General features: G+C 31.7%; 1 protein-coding gene across 1 annotated transcript in view; it reads left to right on the forward strand.

Annotated features, from left to right (window-relative positions):
• LOC127729203 (ribonuclease 3-like) overlaps nucleotides 1-25,835 on the forward strand; it is a 56,996-nt gene that overhangs the window by 15,897 nt on the left and 15,264 nt on the right. The window contains exons 6-15 of the mRNA XM_052236907.1: nucleotides 11,639-11,807; nucleotides 12,365-12,504; nucleotides 13,694-13,774; nucleotides 14,585-14,671; nucleotides 15,332-15,418; nucleotides 18,441-18,512; nucleotides 20,923-21,070; nucleotides 22,092-22,261; nucleotides 23,376-23,509; nucleotides 24,149-24,277. Of these exons, the coding sequence (XP_052092867.1) occupies nucleotides 11,639-11,807; nucleotides 12,365-12,504; nucleotides 13,694-13,774; nucleotides 14,585-14,671; nucleotides 15,332-15,418; nucleotides 18,441-18,512; nucleotides 20,923-21,070; nucleotides 22,092-22,261; nucleotides 23,376-23,509; nucleotides 24,149-24,277 (1,217 nt within the window). The remainder of the gene's footprint in view (nucleotides 1-11,638; nucleotides 11,808-12,364; nucleotides 12,505-13,693; nucleotides 13,775-14,584; nucleotides 14,672-15,331; nucleotides 15,419-18,440; nucleotides 18,513-20,922; nucleotides 21,071-22,091; nucleotides 22,262-23,375; nucleotides 23,510-24,148; nucleotides 24,278-25,835) is intronic.

Consider the following 25,835-nt stretch of genomic DNA (forward strand, 5'->3'; position numbering starts at 1 on the left):
CTTTTGAGTATTAGGTAGTCCAGGACTCATCTTGGTGCTTTACCAAGAACTCTGATGATAGATACTACATCCAGTCTACTACATTCCTAGTGTGAAGTGTTTGGTCTCAGAAAGAGTACCCCATCATTTGAATATCAGATTGAAAAGATAAGAGAAAAGTTCAATATAGAGTTTTGGGATAACGTTGCCCATTCCTTAATGAATAGTCTTTCAAATTTGTCCATCAAAATATATAAAATGTGAAAACTCAGCTTTTGATTACAGCTATAAGCATTTTAGACTTAATTTGCAGTATTTCCTTACGCATTTCCGTGAAAAAAGAGTATGTGTGATTTCTGATAGATACATGTATTAAATCATTTGTAGTTAAAAAAAATAAAGATTATGTTTACAGTAATTGTTCTATTTGATAAGCCCTGGCAACCTGAATTGAAAGTCAAGGGTATTTTATGGATTCAGGTGACCTCTAAAATAAATGTGTAACTAGATAATGTATTGTTGTTAATTATGTTTCAGAATTGATGGTTATAATTGATTATTATTCATAAAGTGTTGTTTGTTACTTATGAGTGATTTTTATCACTAGATAGTTACAGATCGAAGGTCCAGCTACTATCATATTAGCCAGATTTGACTACTCAAATTCAAATGACTAAAATAAAATACCCACTTTTGTCAAATTGAATTTGGAAAATATACCATGATGAGACATTTAAAGCAAATGCAACAACCATTTGTCTGAGAAATTGTATTTTATGGTAATCAGCTAATAAAGTCCCCCATTTGAATGGCTACAAGATTGGGTACAAATAATCATATACATGTAATATGCCATAACTTCATGCCTTATTACTAAAGCAGAACAATAATCTGTCAAATTAAAACAAGCGTGAATATAAAAAAATACATGGATTTACTGCTATTTGATAACCAGAATAAAAAACCTGCTTTGTAAATACAGAGCTCGAGTCAAATGTAATTTATTATAAACTTCGGGTTTATGTTTCTTGTATCTAAATTGAAAGTAATTCAACTGATATAGGGCTAGCCAAGGTCTGTTTATGTACTGGTAATGACTTCTGGAATGAATTTTAAAGTTTTAAAAATGTAGCCCAACTTTAAAAAAGTCCTTAGATTATTAAAATTGCTTGAAAAAAGTTCTGGACTCTTATTACAGGTGGTTTGGAATAACATTTTGGACAATCAGACAAATTGTTCTATCTATAAACTGGCCACAATAGAATTTACTAACCTTTAGCATGATTTATATTAACAAAATTTCCTGGTGCAATGGCCAATTTAATTTCAGGTCTGAATAGCATTTCATAAAAAAAGGTTCCAAGGGCCAACAGGAAAGTTTATTTGGAGCACTGACAATTATCAATCTTTCGTAGTTCCAAGCCAATAAAATGCATGATGGTAGCTTTTATATACTTAAAATTACATTATAATAGATTCCCATGTAATCTCCAGTAGTATAAAAAATAATTAGATGTATACCAGAGTGTGGAAACAAAATAAATTCATTATAGATTCCCACGTAATCTCCAGTTGTATATAACATAATTAGAAGTATACAAGAGAGACAAGACTAGTATGTAAGTATCAGGCCTCACCCTGTAATGAACAACTAACAGACTTTATAGAGCATATTTCATAAAGCATTGCTGGTCTTACTTGTTGTTTTAGATGATTAAAGACACAACATTACTTTATGCCTGTCTGGGTGGACGAGATTTACATGTTGGTCTGGATTGTGATGAATTCCATCTGGTACCTGGAGCCATTGTTTCTCAGCTTACAATAGAGGCTGCCCAGAGAGCAATACAGATTCCAGGTCACAAGACTGTTTATTTCATAGCAGGTATACCAGATCTCCTGACAACACTTACTTCACCTGGTTACGAAGAAACCATCTTTGAAGACCGGAATCTCTTTGATACGTTTTATGGTCAGATGCGACAGACTGAATTGGCCTTGAAACTTCACAATTGTCATGTAGTGTTTAGTACCATATCATCCATGAGTCTGAGAGAGTATAACGAGAACAACAAGAAGATGGGAAAGACGTACACGTTGAGATTTGAGAAAGATTATCCAGAAATGCAGGAAAATCTCCATCGATTACTGAAGCAGATAAACAGTACCATCACTGCTATCAATACAAGACAGAAGTTATTAACTCCCTTTATACATTCTCATATCAACAAGTGGTCTACGGAGAAAAACAAAACTGTTTATCGTCTTAACAAGCTTTTGGATGGACTGAATCCATGTGGATCCATAGTGGATGGATGGCGGACCACAATTAACAAGACAATCTTAAAGAATAAAATCATGATGTCGAAGTCAGATTTTGATTTGAAAACATAGGTACTGTATTTTATGTTAATCAAGTTTCTGTTGGTTTGAATGATAGTATCTACAGATGTTGTAAGATTGGATGTTTATAAGTTTGAAATTATCAACAATATGATAAAATGACAGCAAACATATATTCAGCATATCAAATATGTATACAGATGTTGTATGACTGTAAGTGGATGGTGGATGATGATGTGATAAATGGAGTATGGAACTGCATTACGAGTTTAACTTCCTGTACATTAGAGGGGTTGTAGCTGATTTAGAAACATTATGTTAATGGACCATCATGAGAAGTTATGAAATGTTTAAGGGATGCCAATAGTTACTATTAAAATAGTACAATGTATATAAATATATAGATAGATTTTAAACAGTTTTTCATGCATTTTGTTAAAGAAGATGAAGTTAGACAATCCTTAGTATAGAAGACTTGAAGAGAGTTATCACGATGGTTTATAAATGAGTGACTCAGAAGTTTTAAAAGAGATGTTTCATGATGTTATCAGCTGTTATGATTGAAAGATTTTCCCACCAAGGTATAGACACTGTATTATATGAGAAGTTTGTATCATACACATGTTGAAATCATTTATCATTGCACATATTTGTCATTAGTTAGTGATACTTCATCATATTTCTTACTGTGAGCGCAAAATTTAAAAAAGAAGTTAGGAATACTTCACTTTATAAACTAAAACATTAGACATATTGGAGAATATAAATATTCTGAATTGACTGAACAGTTTTGTCTTCGACTTGAACATTTCCTTTAGGATACAATACAATAATATCTGAATAGATGAAAAAATGCTACTGATAATGAAGAACACCATCAATTTCCTAACAGGCAGCTGCAAGCAAAGGCATGAGTTTAATAGGATTGCCATAATATGCCTAAAGCTTTGGCATCCTGACAGTCTAAGAATAGTAACAAAAACTTTGCAGTACCAGCCTGCCAAAATTCCGTCAGACTTAAAACATGAAGATACTTACTTAAACATTGAATTTGATTGGTTGAGCTGCAAGATGTCCGCCATATCTGGATTGATAAGAATTGAAATGAAGTGAAAATATCAAAAAGTCAGCAGAGGGAAAATATTTCTATACATTGAAAATGTCAAGCTTAATCGTTTCTTCCTGAAATTACAGTACACCAGTCATTTCCGAAGTATTTAAAAGTCATGTGATATCCTGCCAAAAAAGAATAACTCCTGAACAGAAGAATGCACAAAGAGTTCTCAATGTACTTGCAAAAGCAGTCATTTATAAACAAATAAACAAATGGAAGAAAGTCAAACTGATGAATACATTAGAACATCACCTAACAGTCATTTCTAAATGGAGGAAAGGGTTTTAACAGCAATTCCTATACAGACTAAAAATACTTTAAATCAAGAATACACTCCTTTACATCTGAACCTCAGAAATGGACTTATTATGTGATAAAACCTAAAGCCGTTTTAGATTAAAGACAAAAAGGCAAAGATATGAATATAAAGCAAAATGTCTTGAACTAAGATTTCTAAATAACAGAGAATGGGACAGTTTAAGCAAATTTTTGACAGCCATGACAGCATGTACAGAACTAAAGAATTTATATGATTCATTAAATGAGATAGAACTCAGCAACACTTGGAACTATCTATAATTACGAGAGGGATGATTTGTAATGAAGAAAAATTGACAATGGGAACATCTAATCGAGGAGAAAATTACTACAAGAAGAATGGAATTAAGATTTGAGAGATTTAATGAGCAGTAAAAGAATGAGTTTTAGTGAATATTGCAACAGAAAACAGTTTTTTTTAGAATAAACTTAATATTAGTTTAAAGGTGTTACTGGCAGAATTTCTGAAAGGCATACATAGAAATACACAGAATTACCGGTAGATAGAATTTAGAAATGACTTCAATAGTTAAAATGAAGATGAACTTTACATCGATCCCCTCATTAATAATTAAAATTGCTTCTACTGAACAAGAGCTTTTATACAACCAACTTCCTGTTATATTGATGAAGACTTTTTTGTTGTTAGAAAAATAGAATAAAGACTTGGCACAAGTGATCATGTGAAACAAAAAGTAAATCAATTGTTTTACAGCATCAACATTTCGAACTTTGAACTGCTACTCAATAATCAGGAAACTTAAGAAACAATTTTAGAATTCATCTACATCAGGAAAATATGACCAAGGAAGTTTATAAGAAGAATGGAACCTACACTGAAAAGCTAATGATGAAACCTTTGAAAATTCAAAGGAGACTTTTATGTATATAATCTTGTACACTTTCAGTAAATTCCCAGTAGTTCTTTTCTTTTTGTAATACTTTTATTCTCTTGTATATTTACCATCTAGTAACTTATATACTTTGAACTGCATTTTTTTTATCCTTTGGGGTTTTAAAATTATTTTAGGTTCAGTTGTGCAGTACATACATTTTTGCTTGATTATGATGTATTTGTTTCTAGTGAGTTCTTTGCCAAAAAATTCTTAAATTACAAGTGCGTTTGTGGTGTCATTTGCCAGTTAAATAGACTTGTAATTCCTGTACTGTATGATAAATTATAAACAAGTCTAAATTGAAAACAACGTTCAAACCTATGATTGCGCTGGATAAAAACTGCAATTTTTATACGTGTGCATGCAAAACAAATTTCTTGGTAGAGGGGTCTAAATACAGCACAAACAACATTTTCCAAAAGACCTAAAAAGTGAAAAAGTATATTTAACAAAATGCATTTGACTAGCAGGTCGAACAATGGATGTTCTTAAACCCTGCTGACTGCTATTGGCGATTGCAAAATAAACGGATCATCAGATGTAACAAAATAGATCTTAACTATTAATTTAATACCAAACAGAAAACAATAAACTTGTGGAAAAGATGGTATACAGCAAACAAAAGGTGCAAAAATTAGTATACCATATCCGGATTTCGACAATTAATGTCTCTTCAGTGATGTTAGGAATCGAAACAGTATTTGGAAGGCCATATAATTTACCTCAATTTAGGATAGACTCTTGAATTTTGAAGAGTCGAAATAGGATGAACGGATCATATAAACCCGAAGGCAAATATAATACAAGTTATAAATTATAAATTTATAGGCTTGACAAATACAACTTGGTGTTCCTTATTGGAAGGAGATATGAACAAGAAAAAGAAGATAACACTTTAAAAAAATAGTTATGTATTTGACAAGTGTAGAAATATTTAGACTGTATATACATGAATCAATTTTCTACCTAACCAAAACTTCTATATCATGTATATAGGATTATATTGAGATTTTAATTGTTAATCTTAGCAACTCATGTCTGAAGTTTAAAAATTTCTTCTGCTACACATTGTTACATGCATTAGGTGCCATTCAAACATATAAATGATGATGCAGACCATCTGGGACACTTTTTACAAAAAAATCTTACGACTTAAATTATAATTTATAACTCTGAAATGGGCATGACTTACAAGCAATTTCTCAAGTAAGATTTTTTGTGATATCGATTGCTGGCTTTTTTCGAAGATAACTTTGACATAACAAATATATTGGCATTTGTTTGAAATTTTTCTAACTTTTTATGATGAAATTGAAATAACTGTAAGGCTGATACATGGTAACAGTATATGAAACTTACATTTAGATGTAAAACTGTTTAAAATTGTTGTGGACTTTGATTTTTTTTAAGTAGGAGTGTTTTGAGTCCTTGCCTGTGCTTTAATAAAGAATAGTGCTAGATCGTCTTTTTGGTCAGATGCTATATCTTTTTTTAAAACATTATACACATATATATATAGAATATCACTGTCACATCCCTATATGAATAAAACATATCTTTACTTTTATTAGGTATATTTTTTTAATGTCATGTATGGGTTACAAGAAATATCAAACTTTAAACTTATACAGTATGAATTTAACAAAAAGTATGTGACTAATTGTTCTAATTCTTGATTAGTCTAGTTGCGTATAGCATGTAGTTTGTAGTCCAAAATCTGTTCACTACACAAATTGCTAAGTTACTAGTTTTATGCATGGTGAGTACTTGAGGAACACCAATACTGCATGGTAAAAAATTATAAAATGAAATATGGCAATGTGGCTGATGATGAAGAAATAGGAAAACACTAACCAGAAAATATGAATGAATGAGAAGGAAAGACATGGACACACATGTGTAGTGATGAGCAAGTTACACATAGGACTTATATTGAAAGAATGTACATTTATATACAGAGAAAGAATTTTCATGAAGGACATTTTTAAAGTCATAAATGAGCCAAAGGAATATAAGTTGCATGAAAAAGCACAAATGCAAATGGACTTTGGACAAGAAAGACCAAAATGTTTGACAGCATAGATTATTTTTCTAACACTATAAAGGGGAAAGTGTCTTCCCAGGATCCTGTTGTGTGAAGTTTAAAGAAAGCAGAGAATGGTTTATTCTAATGGGAATGGAGGTTCAAGTACAAACTCAAGACAGATAAGATTTTACAACAATAACAAAAAGTAACCATTACAGTAGGAATAACACTGAACATGTACTCTTGCATGCATACTGAATTTAGTTCTTTTGTCTTTTTTTACAGATGTCCTTAATTCCTCTTTATGGCAATTTCTGAATGAAACTTGTGTATTGTTTAATGTAAATGAAACATTGTTTTAAGAGAAATAACAAATACCAAAATCTAGAGGTCACTACACAAACAAAGCAAATTATGCAACAACAGGTGTACAGACATCCAATTGCAAGGAAAGATAAGTAGAAGAGAACTAAAAAAGAGGGCTATTAAAAAGTATTAATCCATAAAGCAGACAACACCATGGCAAAAAGAAAATGGACGAACATACCAACAACATTTCTCAAAACCCCACACATAAAACTAAAGATTGATCAACCCCCACAAAAACTATGATGAACATGGGTACCAAATATTTATTTCCTACAAATTCTGCATTAGTTCGATGTTTAAAATCAGATTTGGATTACTTCTCACAGTTATTGTTGATCCATTAAAGATTTATTTTGTTCCTTAGAGCACTTGAGTTTTCAGTGAGGAATTGATATCTTTTTTGTACTGTGTTAATGTCAGGTTCTCTGGAAATTGTTATGGTTAATACCAAGGGAAAGCAGGTTTGTTTATCACAAATAGTTGATACAAATTCATTGTATATGTACGTGTACCTAATTATGTGAAGAATAGAATGGCTGTGTATATGCCTATTTAATCTCTATTTCACTGATGGCACCAATTATAAGTCTTGATGCTGAAGTTAACTTTGAGCACCTGTTGTACCCACTGTTAGTATTGATCTTTTTTAGAGGTTTTACTGAGTTATTTATCAAAATATATGCATGGTAGTATAAATAGTTTGGGTGTAAGTCTCTTTAATTGTCTTGGTATAGTACACTTCCTCTTTAGTATCATGTAACACCTACTTTAAATCAAGATTTCCTAAAACAGATACAAAAACTTCGTATGAAATAGTAAGTGTGAAGTCAACACAGCTTTTAAAGAAGTATTTGTGAAGATACAGCCTGAATGCTGAAAAATATAAGCAACTGTGAAATTTAGAGATGTTTTGACAAATATACATCCTAAATGATCATCTAGACGAGGACTTCATCAAAGATCTTGTGAAAAAAAAGAGAAAAAATCAAAGGAACAGAATTACAGACATGAAAAGGATTGCTATTTTCATCATTTATGTATTCATCTAAAGAATGACATTTTGGCTCACAGATCATCATTTTAGATATTTTTTATCCAAAGATGAGTAATTTTAAGTTCTAAGGAGCTAGGATTTATTTTCTACTAATTGATGTTTTAACAAAGGACTAACAACGACATGTTGGTAGGTATATCTTCATCATTTATGTAATGTTGTACTGTTTAATGTGTTACTTGTACAATATCTTTAACTCACCAAATATTCCTTTCCTTCCTTCCCTCCTAATAAATTTCTTTTCATTTTCATCCCCATTGTTTTTTATTTTGATTGATTGTTTATTGCTGAGGAGAAGTATAGGGGAGTTAGCTAAATGTTTCTACTCCTTTGATGTGAATAAATACCACTTGCATGAAGTGTTATTTTTCCCTTATAGCATTTATCATAGCTTTTAAGCTAGAATAAATTTAAGAATTGCATAACACAAAATATTAGAAAATATGGATTTTGAAAATTTCAGACTTTAAACTTTTTATAAAAAATACAAAAATAAAAATAAAAAAATTTCAATTTTTGCTCCTATTTTCTCATTAACTAGGCATGCATGTTCAGGATGATTAAATATTTTAAATAAATTTACATGTGACTTCTGTTTGTGTCATGGTCTCTAGATATTGCTTTGCACTGGATAGATGACGGACTCAAAATTTAAAGTACACCAATTCTATAAAAAAATTGGCATATTTGAATAATTATATAATTTAAGATCAATTTCTGCAGAAAATGCATTCAGTTATATATACTGTAAAAGCAGAAATTTTCGTGGAGGATTTAATTTCGTTTATTTCGTGGAAAGAATGTATCCACGAAATTAAAACTCCCACGAAAATTTAACCTACATATAATATCACTTCCATTTATTGGAAACCACGAAATTAAATCCCCATGAAATCTTATAAAGAGACAAAACCACGAAATTTTAACCCCACGAAAATTAATGTTTCTACAGTATTATATAAAACGGTAGGATAAAAATCTGTAAAGAAATATACCAATTTGTTCTATATAAAACCAAAAAAATCTAGCCATTGGGTTTAATAAAAGTTTGAAAAATAAAATGGCTAAATTATAATCCATTTTGCATCTTTGTTATGATAAATTTGGTTGTCAGTTAGCTACTGAAGAATACCAAGAAAAATCAATTCTAGGTGGCCTTATAAATCTTAGCATGTTTCAAAACCATTGATTACACATTTTTTTATTTTCTAGTATACAATTTAGAGCCCCTGAATGATAGTATCATTTGTTCCCAGCCAATTTTAGCTCCCCGAATCATTTAGACACCATATTTATTTTGTGCCACAGTATAGACACTTCATTCCAAATAAGGAGGTACGATAACAGCCATTGTTTGGCCCCTTGAATTGCAAAAATATTAAACACATTTTTAAGCATTTCAAAATCATGGTAATATTATAAAATAAATGAACATGTTGCTATATTCTGGAAATTATAGTGCAGACAGGTACCTGTGGTGTCACTATGACATCTTTTAAAAATATGTTGAAATTTACATATTTGACTTAAGATGGCTATATAGTCTTTGGTCAAAATATATATATGAGCAAGAACTATACCCAAAAAGACATTTTAGACAAATTGACATCTTTGTAAAACCTTTTTTGTAGCAAAATATATTTTTTGGTAAAGGTGTGGCTCATATCTAAATATAAATGACAAAATATCAAATTGTGGTTATTTTGGTAGTTTTTGAGGTTTTGCCCTAAATGTACGAAGTTTGAAGGCTTAATGCCAATTAGTCCAGGTAAAAAACAAAATAAAATAATGGAAATATTGATGTCCGACAGACTGATTAATGTCTTATGACCATTTGAAGGATGTTATTTAGAAGATTTATAATACTTTTTGTTTTTTTTTTTATTTAAGGGGCTAAAAAAGTGGCTGCATCATACCTTCTTTGCACTTATTACAACACAATGCAACAAAGTTGCAGATGTCATAATGTTATTGACCAGTCCATCTGTCATCACTTTGTTGTTGTTGCCAGGATGCACTGTCATTTTTACCATTCTGGAGTTATGTCACTTTATAGATGGAAAAATTGCTGAATTTTTCGTTTCTGTTCTCTAACTTCAGTTTGCCTCAACCAAATGTTATGAAACTAATACACAATGCTTATTATCACAAAACACAGATCAAGTTTGAATTTGGATGGTGTCACTTTTACTGTTCTCAAGTTATGCCTCTTTATAACGTTATATGTAAGCGGGGGCATCATCTGTGTCCCATGGACACGTTCTCCATTTATTTGTAATATCCTCTTCAAATTTGAATGAAGATTTCTGCTCATCAAATCATTGGTTGAGTTGTATAATAAGAAAGATCTGAAATGGAGGAGAGGACTTGTAAAAATATCTCTTGCTATTTATTTATACTTTTTATGGCGATCTGTTTTATGGGTCGAGGTAATTGGAGTTAACCATCAAATTTGGCAATTAGCCTTGACAAATTGCCTCATACCAGTAGATAAAGTTTAGCCTGTCATGTTTGAAAAATTGCAGAGCAAGTCTCTACCACTGCCATTATGTTGACAGGCGGAAGGGTTTTTTTGTCTCGCTTTTCCGTCAAAAAGCGAGACATAGGTATGCTGTTTCTGGCGTCGGCGACGACGGCGACGGCGTCAACAATGTATTAGTTTGTGATTAGGTCTAGTTCATGGTGAATCACTAGTGGTAGGTCAATGATATTTGGTATGCAGTTGTTTTAGCATTGGCACATCTCATTACCATGGAGATTATTTGGCCCCTCCCCCTCAGTCAAGGTCTATTGACTTTGACACTTTTCATAGTTTACATGTATTAGTTTGTGATTAGATCAGTTTAAGATGAACTGCTAATGTGAAGTCAATGATATTTGCGATTGCAAGTATCGTTTCCATGGAGATTATATAGCCCCACCCCTGATCATGGTTCATTGACTTTGAAACTTTTACATAGTTTACAAGTTAATGTTTGTGTTTAGGTTTGTTTAAAGGGAACGACTTATAATAAGTCAATGGTATTTGCTATGCAGTTGTATTAGCATTGGCACATCTCATTCCATGGAGCTTGTTTACCCATGTACCTTCAGTCATGGTTCATCGACTTTGAATATTTGCATAACTTACATGTTAAAGTATTGCTATTTTAATTTCAACATTTGCATTATCAAAATTACAAAAAGGCGAGACATATCTCTGTGATAACAGTTTATTTTCATAGGTAATACTTTTAGGTATTAGTCAATCAACTTTCTAGAACAATTAGACACTGGGACAGGTTGATGCTAATATCCTAGACAAGTTGGCTACAGAGACAAATAACTTTTTGTCATACAGCTATTTGCCTTCATCATATAACTGTGTTAATAAGATCACTGTATTATTGGTACAGTTTAACAAGCAATAGAAAAAAAGACCAAGTGCTATTTGTTTTAAAGCTGTGTTAAAAAAAAGGAAAATACTACTTTTAGAATGTTTTTACAAAACTATTTAAGCTGACATATTTTTCACACACTGTTATTATATTATATTTCAGACTGGATGTCTCCTTGCAACAAAGAGGATGAAAGATTTAGAAGATAGATTTGAGAATGAAGTAATATTAAGAGCAGAGAGAATTAGGGACTCCAGACCTAAAGTTGACCTACCATCTAGACCACCACCAAAACTACATATACATAAACAGTGTTGCAGTCATCAAACAGGTATATATCAGTACAACGTTATTGATTTTAGTAGTAATTTCAGACCCTAAGTTTAACAACCAAAAAACTACACAATGCTAATGTCAGGCAATCTAGACCTGAAATTTGTCTACAAAATTATCTACATATATAGTGCTGCAGCAATCATCCATCAGATATATATAACAAAGCTGACTTCTCTTTGAATAAATAACACAGGCTAACAAAAGTGTAACATCAACACTTAAATTCTCAAAAGAAGAAAAAAAAACAAGAAGATATAACAAAAAAAACACCACTGACAAGGCTCCTTATATGTATATGCTAAATACACATCCTATCTAGTCATTCTTTTAACTGTATTGTGATAAAAGCCATTATATCCCTACTTGAAATTTTAGCTAGAAATAGTGGCCGTATTAAGGTCCTGCTAAACCTATTCCTTTCCCTTTATAAACATATACATGATATCTTCTCAAAGGACAAACAATGTTTGGAATAAAAGAAGTCATATAACAACTTTTGAAAAAGCAAAATATGTTAATGATATCTACTATCCTATTGTTTATTATGATAAGAGGACAGCTGTAGTAGTAGCAGCAGCTCAGATTCTAGTGATGAGGATGATGAGGATGATGAATGGGTAGAGGAACTGAATAAAAAGAAAAATCATCCATACAGACTTCATGAAGAGTTATGGTACAATGATCCAGGAGAGGTAAACAAATCAACCTTACAGACTTAATGATGAACTTTTATATAATGATTTAGTAGAGGAAAGCAAATCTAATATTTAATTCCTTGTTATTTTAATAGTAATGTTCTGTAATGGCAAAATTTCAAACTCCCATGGAACTCATGGTGTACTGGTTTACATCTATCTATTAGTTGGTCCCATAAAAAATTTTGTTACATTTTTCTCTGACAAATCAGCGCTTTCTGAACTTTTTTATCAAGCTTCATATAAGCATGTTTTCACATACATCGTTGATAGTTTTTCCTGTTTACCAAATACTTATATATTTTTACACATAATTGCCATATATGAAATTTTTGTAGTGTTTCTCTCAGAAACTGTTAATCAAAGTACCTTAAATGTTATCAAACTTCATGTGAGCGTGTTTGATGCATTTTCACATGCATCACAAAACAACTTCCTGTTTATCGAATTTAAGTAGTGGGTATAATAAAAGTAGCTCTCTCTACTTCTGGTTCTTTCTTATAATACCATATTCAGTCAATGTACCTATACAGTTAAAATTAATTAAATTGGATTCAATCTTTTTAGTAATCACTGTTAAATCATATAGTAGACTTTATTCTTACATTATTATCATACCCCAAATCTAAAACTGTGTTCTATATTGAATTTATTTTTTCCGTCCTTCTGTCCCTCAGGTTGTCCATCTGTATGTTGTCCAAAAATTATTTCTGTCCCACATTTCTCAAGTTCTACTGAACAGGATGACTTCATATTTGGTCAGCATTTTTGATGGTAATGATTTGTAATGTGTGAACACTTTTCAGATCTGTCAGACACCTTCTTCCTGTTTTCAATACTTTCAATTATTCTGTACGTTTAAAACTTTTTTCACACTTTTCTGAGAAAGTACTGAACAGAATGACTATATTTAGTCAGTAGTTTGGCACTGATAAGTTGTAACATGTGCAGGCTTTTCAGATCTCTCAAATACCTACTTCCTGTGGTCAGATTTTTGAATTAGGAATGGGGGTATGCTTCAACTTTTTGTAAATTTTAATTTCAGGCTGCTTGTACTGAAATAAAAACAAAATATATATTAGTTATAGTTTTTATTTTTGTTACATAATTGATCCCTAATCTTATTGCATTTTTACTCGGTTTCAATTTTTTTTTCAATTTTATAAATATAAAAACTGATTTTCAGATGAATGCAGGTCCATTATGTAGATGTAGTATTAAGTCCAGAAAAACAGGAATAAGACACAACAAGTATCCTGGTGAACAGGTAAGGCAACAAGTATCCTGGTTAACAGGTAAGGCAACAAGTATCCTGGTGAACAGGTAAGGCAACAAGTATCCTGGTGAACAGGTAAGGCAACAAGTATCCTTGTGAACAGGTAAGGCAACAAGTATCCTTGTGAACAGGTAAGGCAACAAGTATCCTGGTGAACAGGTAAATCAACAGGTATCCTGGTGAACAGGTAAGACAACAAGTATCCTGGTGAACAGGTAAGGCAACTAAGTATCGTGGTGAACAGGTAAGGCAACTAAGTATCCTGGTGAACAGGGAAGGGAACAAGTATCCTGGTGAACAGGTAAGGCAACAAGTATCCTGGTGAACAGGTAAGGCAACTAAGTATCCTGGTGAACAGGTAAGGCAACAAGTATCCTGGTGAACAGGTAAGACCAGACAAAGTAGTTGTTTGTTACCTTAAGAGTTTTTAGTCTAATCCTTTTGAGAAACTGCTATATAATTATGTTTCTTTAACAGTAAGAATTCTGTCAAACCCATTTCAAGCTACTTAAAATTGAAAGTTCCTTATTGAAATTCTCAAGTTCATTGAAACTGTTTATATATGACAAATGGCTTATCCTGGTCTATTTTTAAAAAAGAACCTCATTTTGACAACAGGACTTTACTTAAAATTAGAAGCACCAAAAATATTTTCATGAGATTTTTTTTATGGGAAAATCTAGTTATTAATTTCAATTAGTTTGTGGACAGGCATTTAAAAACAAGCTGGTCATTTATTAGATTTAACATGCTTCAATTCTTGTTTTAATATATAACTGTATTATGTAATTAATATTTTAGGCGATTTCTGCATGTGACCCAGAAAGTAACAACAGCAACAAATTGTATCATTACAAAATTACTATGTCTCCACCTACAAACTTTTTGGTAAGTACTGACATTCAAACATCAATAGTGATACAAAATGGTAATGTTGACCAAAAACTTAATTTACGAGTGTCTCGACCATGTTTTATGAATATTTACTAGCAGTTTTCCACATGAATGAAAGCTCTATGTTTCTTTTCTGTTAAGAAATAGACATTACAGCATATTTTGAATACATAATAACGTGCAAATTATTACAGAAAAAGAAAGTAAGTTTTGTCTTCCTTTGTAAGTTTATATGCTTTCTCATGAAAACGAACTTAGAAATTATGAAGCCCTAGAGGCTGTATTTAAAAGAGGATGTTGATAAAAACCATCTAGTACCATTCTGATCATGACTGTAACAAAGCAGTTTATTTTATTAGAGTTTAAATTTCACAGTTTCAAGGGCCAAAACCTGTTCTTGAGGCTTTTTTGTGCATTTTTCTTGCCCTTGATTCATGCCTATGTAAAAGATCAAATTTAGATGAGGGGCTATTTTTTTATGATTTTCCCTTAATCACTGTATGATTGAAAATATACTCCATAGGCAAAAATAGCCAACTCCACTCTATTGTTTGCTTTTAACAATTATTTCAGTTGATATCAGTGTTTTTCAGACTTAATGTCCTAGTATTATTGAGTATAACAACCAACTATGAGTATATATTTGTTTTTCAGACTAAATGTCCCAGTATTATTGATTATGACAATCATGAGTATATATTTGAAGGATACTCCTTGTTCTCCCACAGTAAACTTGAGAATGTAAGTAGTTTAACTAGTTCTTTACATCCCAAATGTTCTCCATACATCAATGATATTTCTTTACATCCCAAATGTTCTCCATACATCAATGATATTACTTTACATCCCAAATGTTCTCCATACATCAATGATATTTCTTTACATCCCAAATGTTCTACACACATCAATGATATTTCTTTACATCCCAAATGTTCTCCATACATCAATGATATTTCTTTACATCCCAAATGTTCTCCACACATCAATGATATTTCTTTACATCCCAAATGTTCTCCACACATCAATGATATTTCTTTACATCCCAAATGTTCTCCACACATCAATGATATTTCTTTACATCCCAAATGTTCTCCATACATCAGGCCAAAATTAGAATTAAGTTTGTTTCCCCTTACCCGACCGACCCTCTAAAAATCCGCCGACTGAAATAATTTTTTTCGAAAAATCACGTTGTTGTTTTTTTTTTTTTCGTTTTGCTCAAAAGTTCGTTTTTTAATTTCGATTCCTTGACTGATCCATATTTTCAACATTCCGCGAAATCATTGTCGCCCATGTGTTTGCAGCAAAGGGTAAACAACGTATGCAAGGATACTGAAATTGGAATGGAATAATGTTTTAAATAAATGCATCCGAGCAATCGTAACTACTCTGCCATTCTAGCTAGGCCTCCAATAACGATTGTGCATCCGCGCTCACCCATGAGCTTAAATGTTAGGCCCGGTGTTTCTGCCGTGTTTGGGGTAAATCCCTGAGTTCGCCTTCATCAGTGGTCGACTCAATAAGTTGTATATTGACGTGCTATTTATGCTATGTTGTTTCATTTCGTATGTTATATTAGACCATATACCAGTTGTCTTTGGATAAAATAGTAGTTGATTTTTTTTCGAGCTCAGTAACATATTGTGTTGTGAAAAGTTGAGCTGACTATACCAGCTAATGCTTTGATAACAGATCTTGTAAGTTTTTATGTCTTTTATAAGCTATAATGGGCTGATGATTAAATATGGTCACACATTCAGGGTTTTGTGAAATAAGATGCCAGTGTTTCATTATTATATTTTTAGTTTCTGTATAGATAGGATGAATTTTGTTAACATTACTAGATGTTGCTCCCGTTTCACTGGGCAATGTGTTAGCAAGTTTTCCCTTTCTGTATTTTGTGTTTGATAAAAAAAATCGTTGATTTCAGATATTTGATATCCTCGTTTGAGCTTCTAACTGTTTTTTTTAAGATCAGTTTTGCTGCATGTGTTTCTGAGATACCTCAATACTTCACCATTGATAAATCCTTTCAATGAAAACACTTTTTGGGTGTGAGCTGTGTCTGTACAGATATTGATATGTTTCAGTTGGTTTGATATTGGTTTTAATGTCTTGTATCATACTATGCCTTCGTTAAAGAATCTTTCTCCTTTGTATAATTATGACAGTGTCTAAGAATATTGTTTCATCACAGGAAAATTTGTAGGTGAACTTCAACTATCATTATCATTTTGTTTCTCTGTGTTTAAAGCGTTGTAAAATGTGTTCAAGAATTAACAAACATTGTAAGGTCTGCTAACCTAGCGAATGCTGATCCTCACATAGGCATGCCCAAGGTTTCATGGTAAAGTTTATTGTTAAAAATAAATTCATAGTTTTCTAGAATAAGCCTTAATAGGCGTAGTCATACTCGCTTGGATCACGGTTTGTGGCTTCTAGTATTTCCTTAAATGAAAAACAAGTGTACATATTTTTTGCATCGAATGTTACTAGGTAGCAGTCTCGTTGGGGTTTTATATTTTTCAATTGAATTAATAAAACTATAAGAAAAATATAGAACCGTGTCTCAATTTATATGTGGTCTACTCTTAAGTCACAAAGACATTGATATTTACAAACATTTTCTAGTCTGAAATTGTAAGGTCTTCTAGTCATGCATAATACGTTATACAGTATGTTGTTTTAGTATCAATAAAGTTCAATTTGTTGTTTTTCTGTGTTTTCCTGTGTGTTAGATATATTTCAGGGATTTTCTCTAAAAAAAAAAAAAAAGCCTACCTACCTACCCACTTCCGAAATGGTGGGTAGGGTAAGGGGAAACAAATATATTTTTAATTGCGGCCTCAATGATATTTCTTTACATCCCAAATGTTCTCCACACATCAATGATATTTCTTTACATCTCAAATGTTCTCCATACATCAATGATATTTCTTTACATCCCAAATGTTCTCCACACATCAATGATATTTCTTTACATCCCAATGTTCTACACACATCAATGATATTTCTTTACATCCCAAATGTTCTCCACAAATCAATGATATTTCTTTACATCCCAAATGTTCTCCATATATCAATGATATTTCTTTACATCCCAAATGTTCTTCACACATCAATGATATTTCTTTACATCCCAAATGTTCTTCACACATCAATGATATTTCTTTACATCCCAAATGTTCTCCACACATATTTCTTTACATCCCAAATGTTCTCCACACATCAATGATATTTCTTTACATCCCAATTTTCTCCACACATCAATGATATTTCTTTACATCCCAAATATTCTCCACACATCAATGATATTTCTTTACATCCCAAATGTTCTCCATACACTTTTTGAAGGAATATCACATGACAGCATTTCTAAAATACAAAAAGCTAATACACAAAATGGACAACAGAAATTCCCCAAAATTATTAGTTAGTACAACAGGCTGCATCAACTATCAAAAATAACCATTCATACAAAGACAAAACATCAACAAACAATGCATGGTTCAAATAGCCTGATTCAGTATAGGCACAAGATGTAGTGCAGTTAAACCAGTTTTATTCATGGTTCATTGACTTTAAATGTTTTCCATAGTTTACATGTAAAAGTATAGCCATTTTAATTTCAACATTTGCATTAAACTATCAAAATTACATAAAGGAGAGACATATTCCTGTGTCATACGTTTATTGAAGAAGAAAAATTCACTATTTTAATTTTAAAACATCGAGGTAGATGAAGATTTTGGTTTCTTTGTAGATTCCTGTGTGTAAAGTGATACGATTCAACATAGAGTACTCTATACAAATAGTAGAACAGGATTTATTACAGGTTTGGTTAATTACAAGAAATTTTAAATATCTTTTAGATAATTGTTTGCACAGAATTTGCTTTTGCATATCATAATACATGTACAAATACATAAAATGGTATCAGGAATTAACAAAAAAATATTGGACAGTTCATCAGACCATACGAACCACCAGCAGAAGACACCTCCTAAATATAATGATAGATGCATAAATAAAGACAACACTTGGTCGAGATAGGCTGACTTGGTTAAGGCACAAAATATGGTGGATTTAAACAATCCTTCTTCTGTGCCACATAGATCATATGTCGTAAAAATTAGAACACACAATAAATAACATAACCAGTGTGGCTACCAACAATGATGACCACTTTCTTGTACAATGTAAAAACAGATGACATATGATTTGTCACAGCTGTTGGTTAAATACTGACATTCAAGAAAAACCTAAAATAAAACAAATAAAACTAACAGGATTCATAATGTCTCATCATCAAATTTAATAGAAATATGTAGTATTCATGAGAGGCCAGTAAGTACTGTGGATTCATTTATTTTTAGTGGATACCAATTTTTATGGATTGACGAAAAATTTTGTGGATATTTGATTTCGTGGTTTTGCTGAAATCTGTATACAAGCTTATAAATATGTCTTACTTTATTAAATATTTAAATTTGTGGTCCACCTTTACCTATGAAATCCACAAATTGGTATCCCATGAATGATTATGAATCCACAGTATTTAAATTGTTGACAATTTCAGACACAGTTTTGTATACAGCGTAGAAATGGTATTGGAAAATTATATCTGTCACTCAATAATACAGAATAAACCATGGGGAAATTGTAGCATCAATATTTTGATTCTAATAATTTATAACTATATCATGAAAAATGTAAAATAATCTTTTCTGTAAATAAAGAGCAAAGGAATTAGGAAACTTCAGGTCCTACATTTGATTGTACTGGGTACTGTTGACTTAATTTTTGTCGAGCCTGCGACTTTTGTCGCAGAAAGCTCGCCATAGGGATAGTGATCCGGCGGCGGCGGCGTTAGCTAACTTCTTAAAAGCTTTATATTTTAGAAGGTGGAAGACCTGGATGCTTCATACTTTGTATATGGATGCCTCATGTTACGAAGTTTCCATCAGCCACATATCCAATGTCCTTGACCTCATTTTCATGGTTCAGTGACTACTTGAAAAAAAAGTTAACATTTTTTGTAATGTTAAATTCTCTCTTATTATAAGTAGTAGGATAACTATATTTGGTATGTGCGTACCTTGCAAGGTCCTTATGCCCGTCAGACAGTTTTCACTTGACCTCGACCTCATTTCATGGATCAGTGAACAAGGTTAAGTTTTGGTGGTCAAGTCCATATCTCAGATACTATAAGCAATAGGTCTAGTATATTCGGTGTATGGAAGGACTGTAAGGTGTACATGTCCAACTGGCAGGTGTCATCTGACCTTGACCTCATTTTCATGGTTCAGTGGTTATAGTTAAGTTTTTGTGTTTTGGTCTGTTTTTCTTATACTGTATGCAATAGGTCTACTATATTTGGTGTATGGAATGATTGTAAGGTGTACATGTCTAGCTGGCAGGTGTCATCTGACCTTGACCTCGTTTTCATTGTTCAGTGGTCAAAGTTAAATTTTTGAGTTTTGGTCTTTTTTTCTAATACTATATGCAATAGGTCAACTATATTTGGTGTATGGAAATATTTTATGATCTATATGTCAGTCGCGCAGGTTTCATTTTCACGGTTCATTGCTCAGTGTTAAGTTTTTGTGTTTTGGTCTGTTTTTCTTAAACTATAAGCAATAGGTCAACTATATTTGTTATATGGAAGAATTGTTAACTGTACATGTCTGCCTGGCATGGTTCATCTGACCTTGACCTCATTTTCATGGTTCATTGGTGAATGTTAATTTTCTTGGTTAATGTTAAGTTTATGTGACAGTTGTAATAAAGCTTTATATTTAGGACTATCAACATAATATCAATGATTAGTAAAGAAGGCGAGACATTTCAGCGTGTGCACTCTTGTTATAATTAGAGTATGCTTTTAAATTTGCTATGTTGTTTTGATTTGTATTTGTTAAATTTCTTTGATTAATATGCCAATTAAGTATTTTTGCTTACGATGTTCAAATTTTTGCTGATTTCATGGATTGTTAACATTACAAAATTAGGTATTCAAACAAAGGCATCTACTTTGGGTAATGTCTGCAAAGCCAGAAACTACATTACAAAAACTCATGAAATGATATTTAAGTAGGAAACCATCAAAACTAGGATTCACAAATTAAAATACTCTAACAAAAGGTGCAATTTTTTTCATGGATGATTTAAGATTTATTTTTAGATTCAATTTTAGAAAAATGTATGTTAGTAATGTAATTTTACGTGAATATATATTTTTGTAGAATTATACAGTGAGGAGTTTGGATTTGTTCTGTAAGTTTTTATTCACGGAGATATTAGAGTTAGTGGATATTGATTGGAAAGGTCCTGGTGATTCCGAACATTGTAATAGATTCCACCTAATGCCAAGATTTGCTAGGTCTTTACCAGGTAAATATCATGTATAAGATTGACTGGCTTGAGATATTACAATGGGTTTTATTTACAGTAGAACTTAAATTTCTCAAACACCAATGGGACCACCAATGTCTGTTCTAGTTATAAGGCTTCTCTAGATATTGAGAGTTGTTAAATTCTCAGATAACAAATTAAATAAATTAAATAAGATTTTTTTTTTCAAAAACCAATGGGACCACCAATGTATGCTCTAGTTATAAGGCTTCTCTAGTTATTGAGAGTTGTTAAATTCTCAGTTGACAAATTAAATAAATTGAATAAGGAAAAAATTAAGAAACTAAGATTCATACCCCTCAGGCAGTTGAATGAATTTGGCAATACATTTTCAATTCCCTTTGGTCATATAACCCCGAATGTTTCTACGGTTTTATACATCCCTGGCTTTCAAATGTTTTGGTGTGAGTGTTCCTGATGAAAGTAAATCCTGAAAACCTCTTCAGATGCACAAATTTAATAATGTGTTATTTTCATTTACAATCTGAAAACGTATGATATAATTTTCAATGGGGAAATATTTTGTCCAAATGATTTATTTGAAAGGAAATAAATAGATATTCATATGTGACAGTAAAATTCTTAAGTGTTACAATGTTTCTGTCTTGAATGAATATTTGAATAAACAATATAGGATCATTTGCTGCAGGAGTTATTGTATATGTCTGTCTTGTTTAGATAGCTATCACAAATCTTTGACATCAATAGACACTACTTGAATATTCATAAACTTAAATGTACACAGTTAGATACATATTGGGATGTATTGTCTTGTCCGTCACCATAAATTTCACCTGTCTTAGAAGTCTTTTCATTTAACATTGAGGCAACAAAATGCACTGAATTATAAGAAGAACCAAATAAAAAAAGTTTTTTTTTGTTCATTACCTCAAAGTACTCAGATGAACCAAGTTCAAATAATTTGATACCTTCAGACTCTTTTCAAATTATTTATAAGTTTTGTGTTCAAAACATTCATGTCTTTGATTCTGTTTTGTAGAAAATGGGAAGGAAATTTTATCCATGAATGTAGTACTGAATTATCTGTTACGTAGCTCTAAGCCTATGGTAGATGAAACTATGCTGAAACAAGTCCCGGATTACGATGCCAATGACTGGCAGAATATTGTTGATGATGTCAGAGGAATGGTTGTCACATATCCTGGAATGGTTTGTTTTTTTCTAACTTCAAAATGCCTGTAATATAAAGTAATAAACAATAACGCTGTAAAACAATTTATTTTTGATGACAGTCGGGAAAGTGAGACATAACAATTCTACATTCCCTCTGCATTGTTGTCAACATTTATGTAACTGGGTCAGTCTGACAATGAAGTTAAAGATTTCAATAACAATGCCAAACTGTCATGGAATTTTACAAAACTTGGAAAGAAGCTTCTTCATAGTCAAAAGACTTATCCAATGCAAAATTTAGAAATTTTTGTTTTCAGTTATGTAGTTTACTGATAAATGCAGTCAACATTACACTTTTTGACTTACAGCAGAAATCACAAGCTACACACATACACATTTTATTTTGTTTATACAAAATTAATTTAAAAGAGTTATACTTATTTTTGCCTCCATGTTTTAGATTTAGTAACAATATCAGGTTTCTACAAATTTGATTTTTGTAACCGTGGTAACAGTTTAGAACATTATGTTTGGACTAAAAACAGAAGTGGAATACAATTATTTTGAAATTGAACATGAGTAATTTTGTTTAATTGAAATAATAATATTCTGGCAATAACATGTGCATTTCGAAAGTTGCAACAAGATATGTGTCTCAAAGATAAGAATTGGCAGTTTGAATTTTGATGGTATTATTTGTATCCAGCATTCCTGAAGTTGTAATAATTAATCTCACATGTTTAACAATGACAATAATAAATACACACAAATGTTTCGAAGTTTACAGTTTACAGTTTATGACAAATGGTGTTGCAATCAAAAAAGAAGGCAAAAATAGTTTGGTTTTCCATGCAGAAATATAACATGATCAGTTAAAAGTGTGCCATGCACACTATCATAGTATTGTATTTTTTGTTAACAATTTATTGATGCAACTTGCAAGTTACATGAAATATAAAAAATTTAGAGATTTCATCAATCTTGAATCTTCTCAAACATGAATATATCAACTAAGTGTGAAAACTACAGAAATATAATGCTAGAATTCAGATAGAAAAGACTTAAGGCAATGAAGCGTTTTCTAAAAAATAAGTTGATATTGCAAAATTTTGGTTGCACAAAAAATTGTACGAGATTTGTAATATTTCAGAAACCATGTTCATTACGTATAGACCAATTAGATAGAAGCCACGTGGGGGATGGTGAGGATGATGAATCAGCTTATCCACTAATTATACATTTTGGTATCAGACCAGCACAACTGAGTTACGCAGGAGATCCTAAGTATGCACATATAAATAAAAGCAAAATATTTATGTTTGGTTTTATAAAGGATTCAAAGTTTTCTCATAGTATTTAAACTAGTAAAGTCAATATTTAAAGTGTTCAACAAATGAAATTTTCAATAGGCTTGTTGTATGGAGAATTTGGAAAAACCATCAAATGAAGTACTGTTAATTTAGAAATTAATGCATGCATTTATTATTGCGATTTTAGGAAAATGGATAAAAATGCGAGTTTAATTATTGCGATTTCAGGAAAATCTACATACAAATATATATATCATCTTTCAGAATGCTAGTTCTTATTATTGCGATACTCAGCCAGTCACTTTATTCGCAATAATGATAACCTCACAATAATTTCCAAATTTACAGTATCAAAGATAATTTGTACCCTCAAATTTAATAAATTCCAAGTAATGATGAACCAATAGAGTCAAAAACATTGTACATGTCTAAAGTATAGTATGTCTAGCAATTTACTGTTTCCTATATTCCTTTAATTTCAATTGAAATGTTTAACTTTCCAATATATATGCCTGCAGCAATTGTCCCGTGCTACTTATAATGTAGCACATGACATTGCTCCTTTATTAGAAAATTTAAGACTATCGTTTATATTACCTAATTTTTGTTTCAGTTATCAGAAGCTATGGAAACAGTTTGTCAAGTTCAAACATTTACTGAACAGTAAACCCAAAATTTTATTTACTGACAAACAAAAATTACAACAGAAAGAAGATCAGCTGAATGAATTAAGATTGAAAAAGTAAGTTGTGACCCTTGTAAAGTGGACAGAAAAGTTAAGTTTTGATCCTGGTAAAATAGGGAATTGTTGACAAATTATTAAAAATCAAATCTTAATAAGTATATTATGTGTAAGGTATTATTTTTTTGTGGTGAAACATGATATGAATGTGGACAGAGTTCAATGAGGAATGTTAAGGTCTTTGATGTTTATACTTGAACGAAGATGATTTTGGAGTAAACATAATTGATACAGCTGATTTTTTAGCTCACCTGGCCCAAAGGGCCAAGTGAGCTTTTCTCATCACTTGGCGTCCGTCGTCCGTCGTCCTGCGTCCGTCGTCCGTCGTCCGTAAACTTTTACAAAAATCTTCTCCTCTGAAACTACAGGGCCAAATTTGACCAAACTTGGCCATAATCATCATTGGGGTATCTAGTTTAAAAAATGTGTCCGGTGACCCGGCCAACCAACCAAGATAGCCGCCATGGCTAAAAATAGAACATAGGGGTAAAATGTAGATTTTGGCTTATATCTCTGAAACCAAAGCATTTAGAGCAAATCCGACATGGGGTAAAATTGTTTATCAGGTCAAGATCTATCTGCCCTGAAATTTTCAGATGAATCTGACAACCTGTTGTTGGGTTGCTGCCCCTGAATTGGTAATTTTAAGGAAATTTTGTCGTTTTTTGTTATTATCTTGAATATTATTATAGATAAAGATAAACTGTAAACAGCAATAATGTTCAGCAAAGTAAGATCTACAAATAAGTCGACTTGACCAAAATGGTCAGTTGACCCCTTAAGGAGTAATTGCCCTTTATAGTCAATTTTTAACCATTTTTCGTAGATTTTTGTAATCTTTTACAAAAATCTTCTCCTCTGAAACTACTAAGACAAATTTAACCAAACTTGTCCACAATCATCATTAGGGTATCTTGTTTAAAAAATGTGTCCTATGACCCCGCCTGCGAACCAAGATGGCCGACATGGCTGAAAAATAGTACATAGGGTAAAATGCAGTTTTTGGCTCATATCACTGAAACCAAAGCATTTAGAGAAAATCTGACAGGATAAAAATGTTCATTAGGTCAAGATCTATCTGCCCTGAAATTTTCAGACCAATCAGGCTACACGTTGTTGGGTTGCTGCCCCTGAATTGGTAATTTTAAGAAAATTTTGCAGCTTTTGGTTATTATCTTGAATATTATTATAGATAGAGATAAACTGTAAACAGCAATAATGTACAGCAAAGTAAGACCTACAAATAAGTCAACACGACTAAAATTGTCAATTGACCCCTTAAGGAGTTATTGCCCTTTATAGTCAATGTTTTACAATTTTCATAAATTTTGTAAATTTTTGTAAATTTTTACAAAATATTTTCCACTGTAACTACTGGGCCAAGTTCATTATAGATAGAGATAATTGTAAGCAGCAAGAATGTTCAGTAAAGTAAGATCTACAAACACATCACCATCACCAAAACACAATTTTGTCATGAATCCATCTGTGTCCTTTGTTTAATATGCACAAAGACCAAGGTGAGCGACACAGGCTCTTTAGAGCCTCTAGTTAGTTG

Source organism: Mytilus californianus, unplaced genomic scaffold (assembly GCF_021869535.1).
Source record: "Mytilus californianus isolate M0D057914Y unplaced genomic scaffold, xbMytCali1.0.p SCAF_2, whole genome shotgun sequence".
NCBI classification, from domain to species: domain Eukaryota; kingdom Metazoa; phylum Mollusca; class Bivalvia; order Mytilida; family Mytilidae; genus Mytilus; species Mytilus californianus.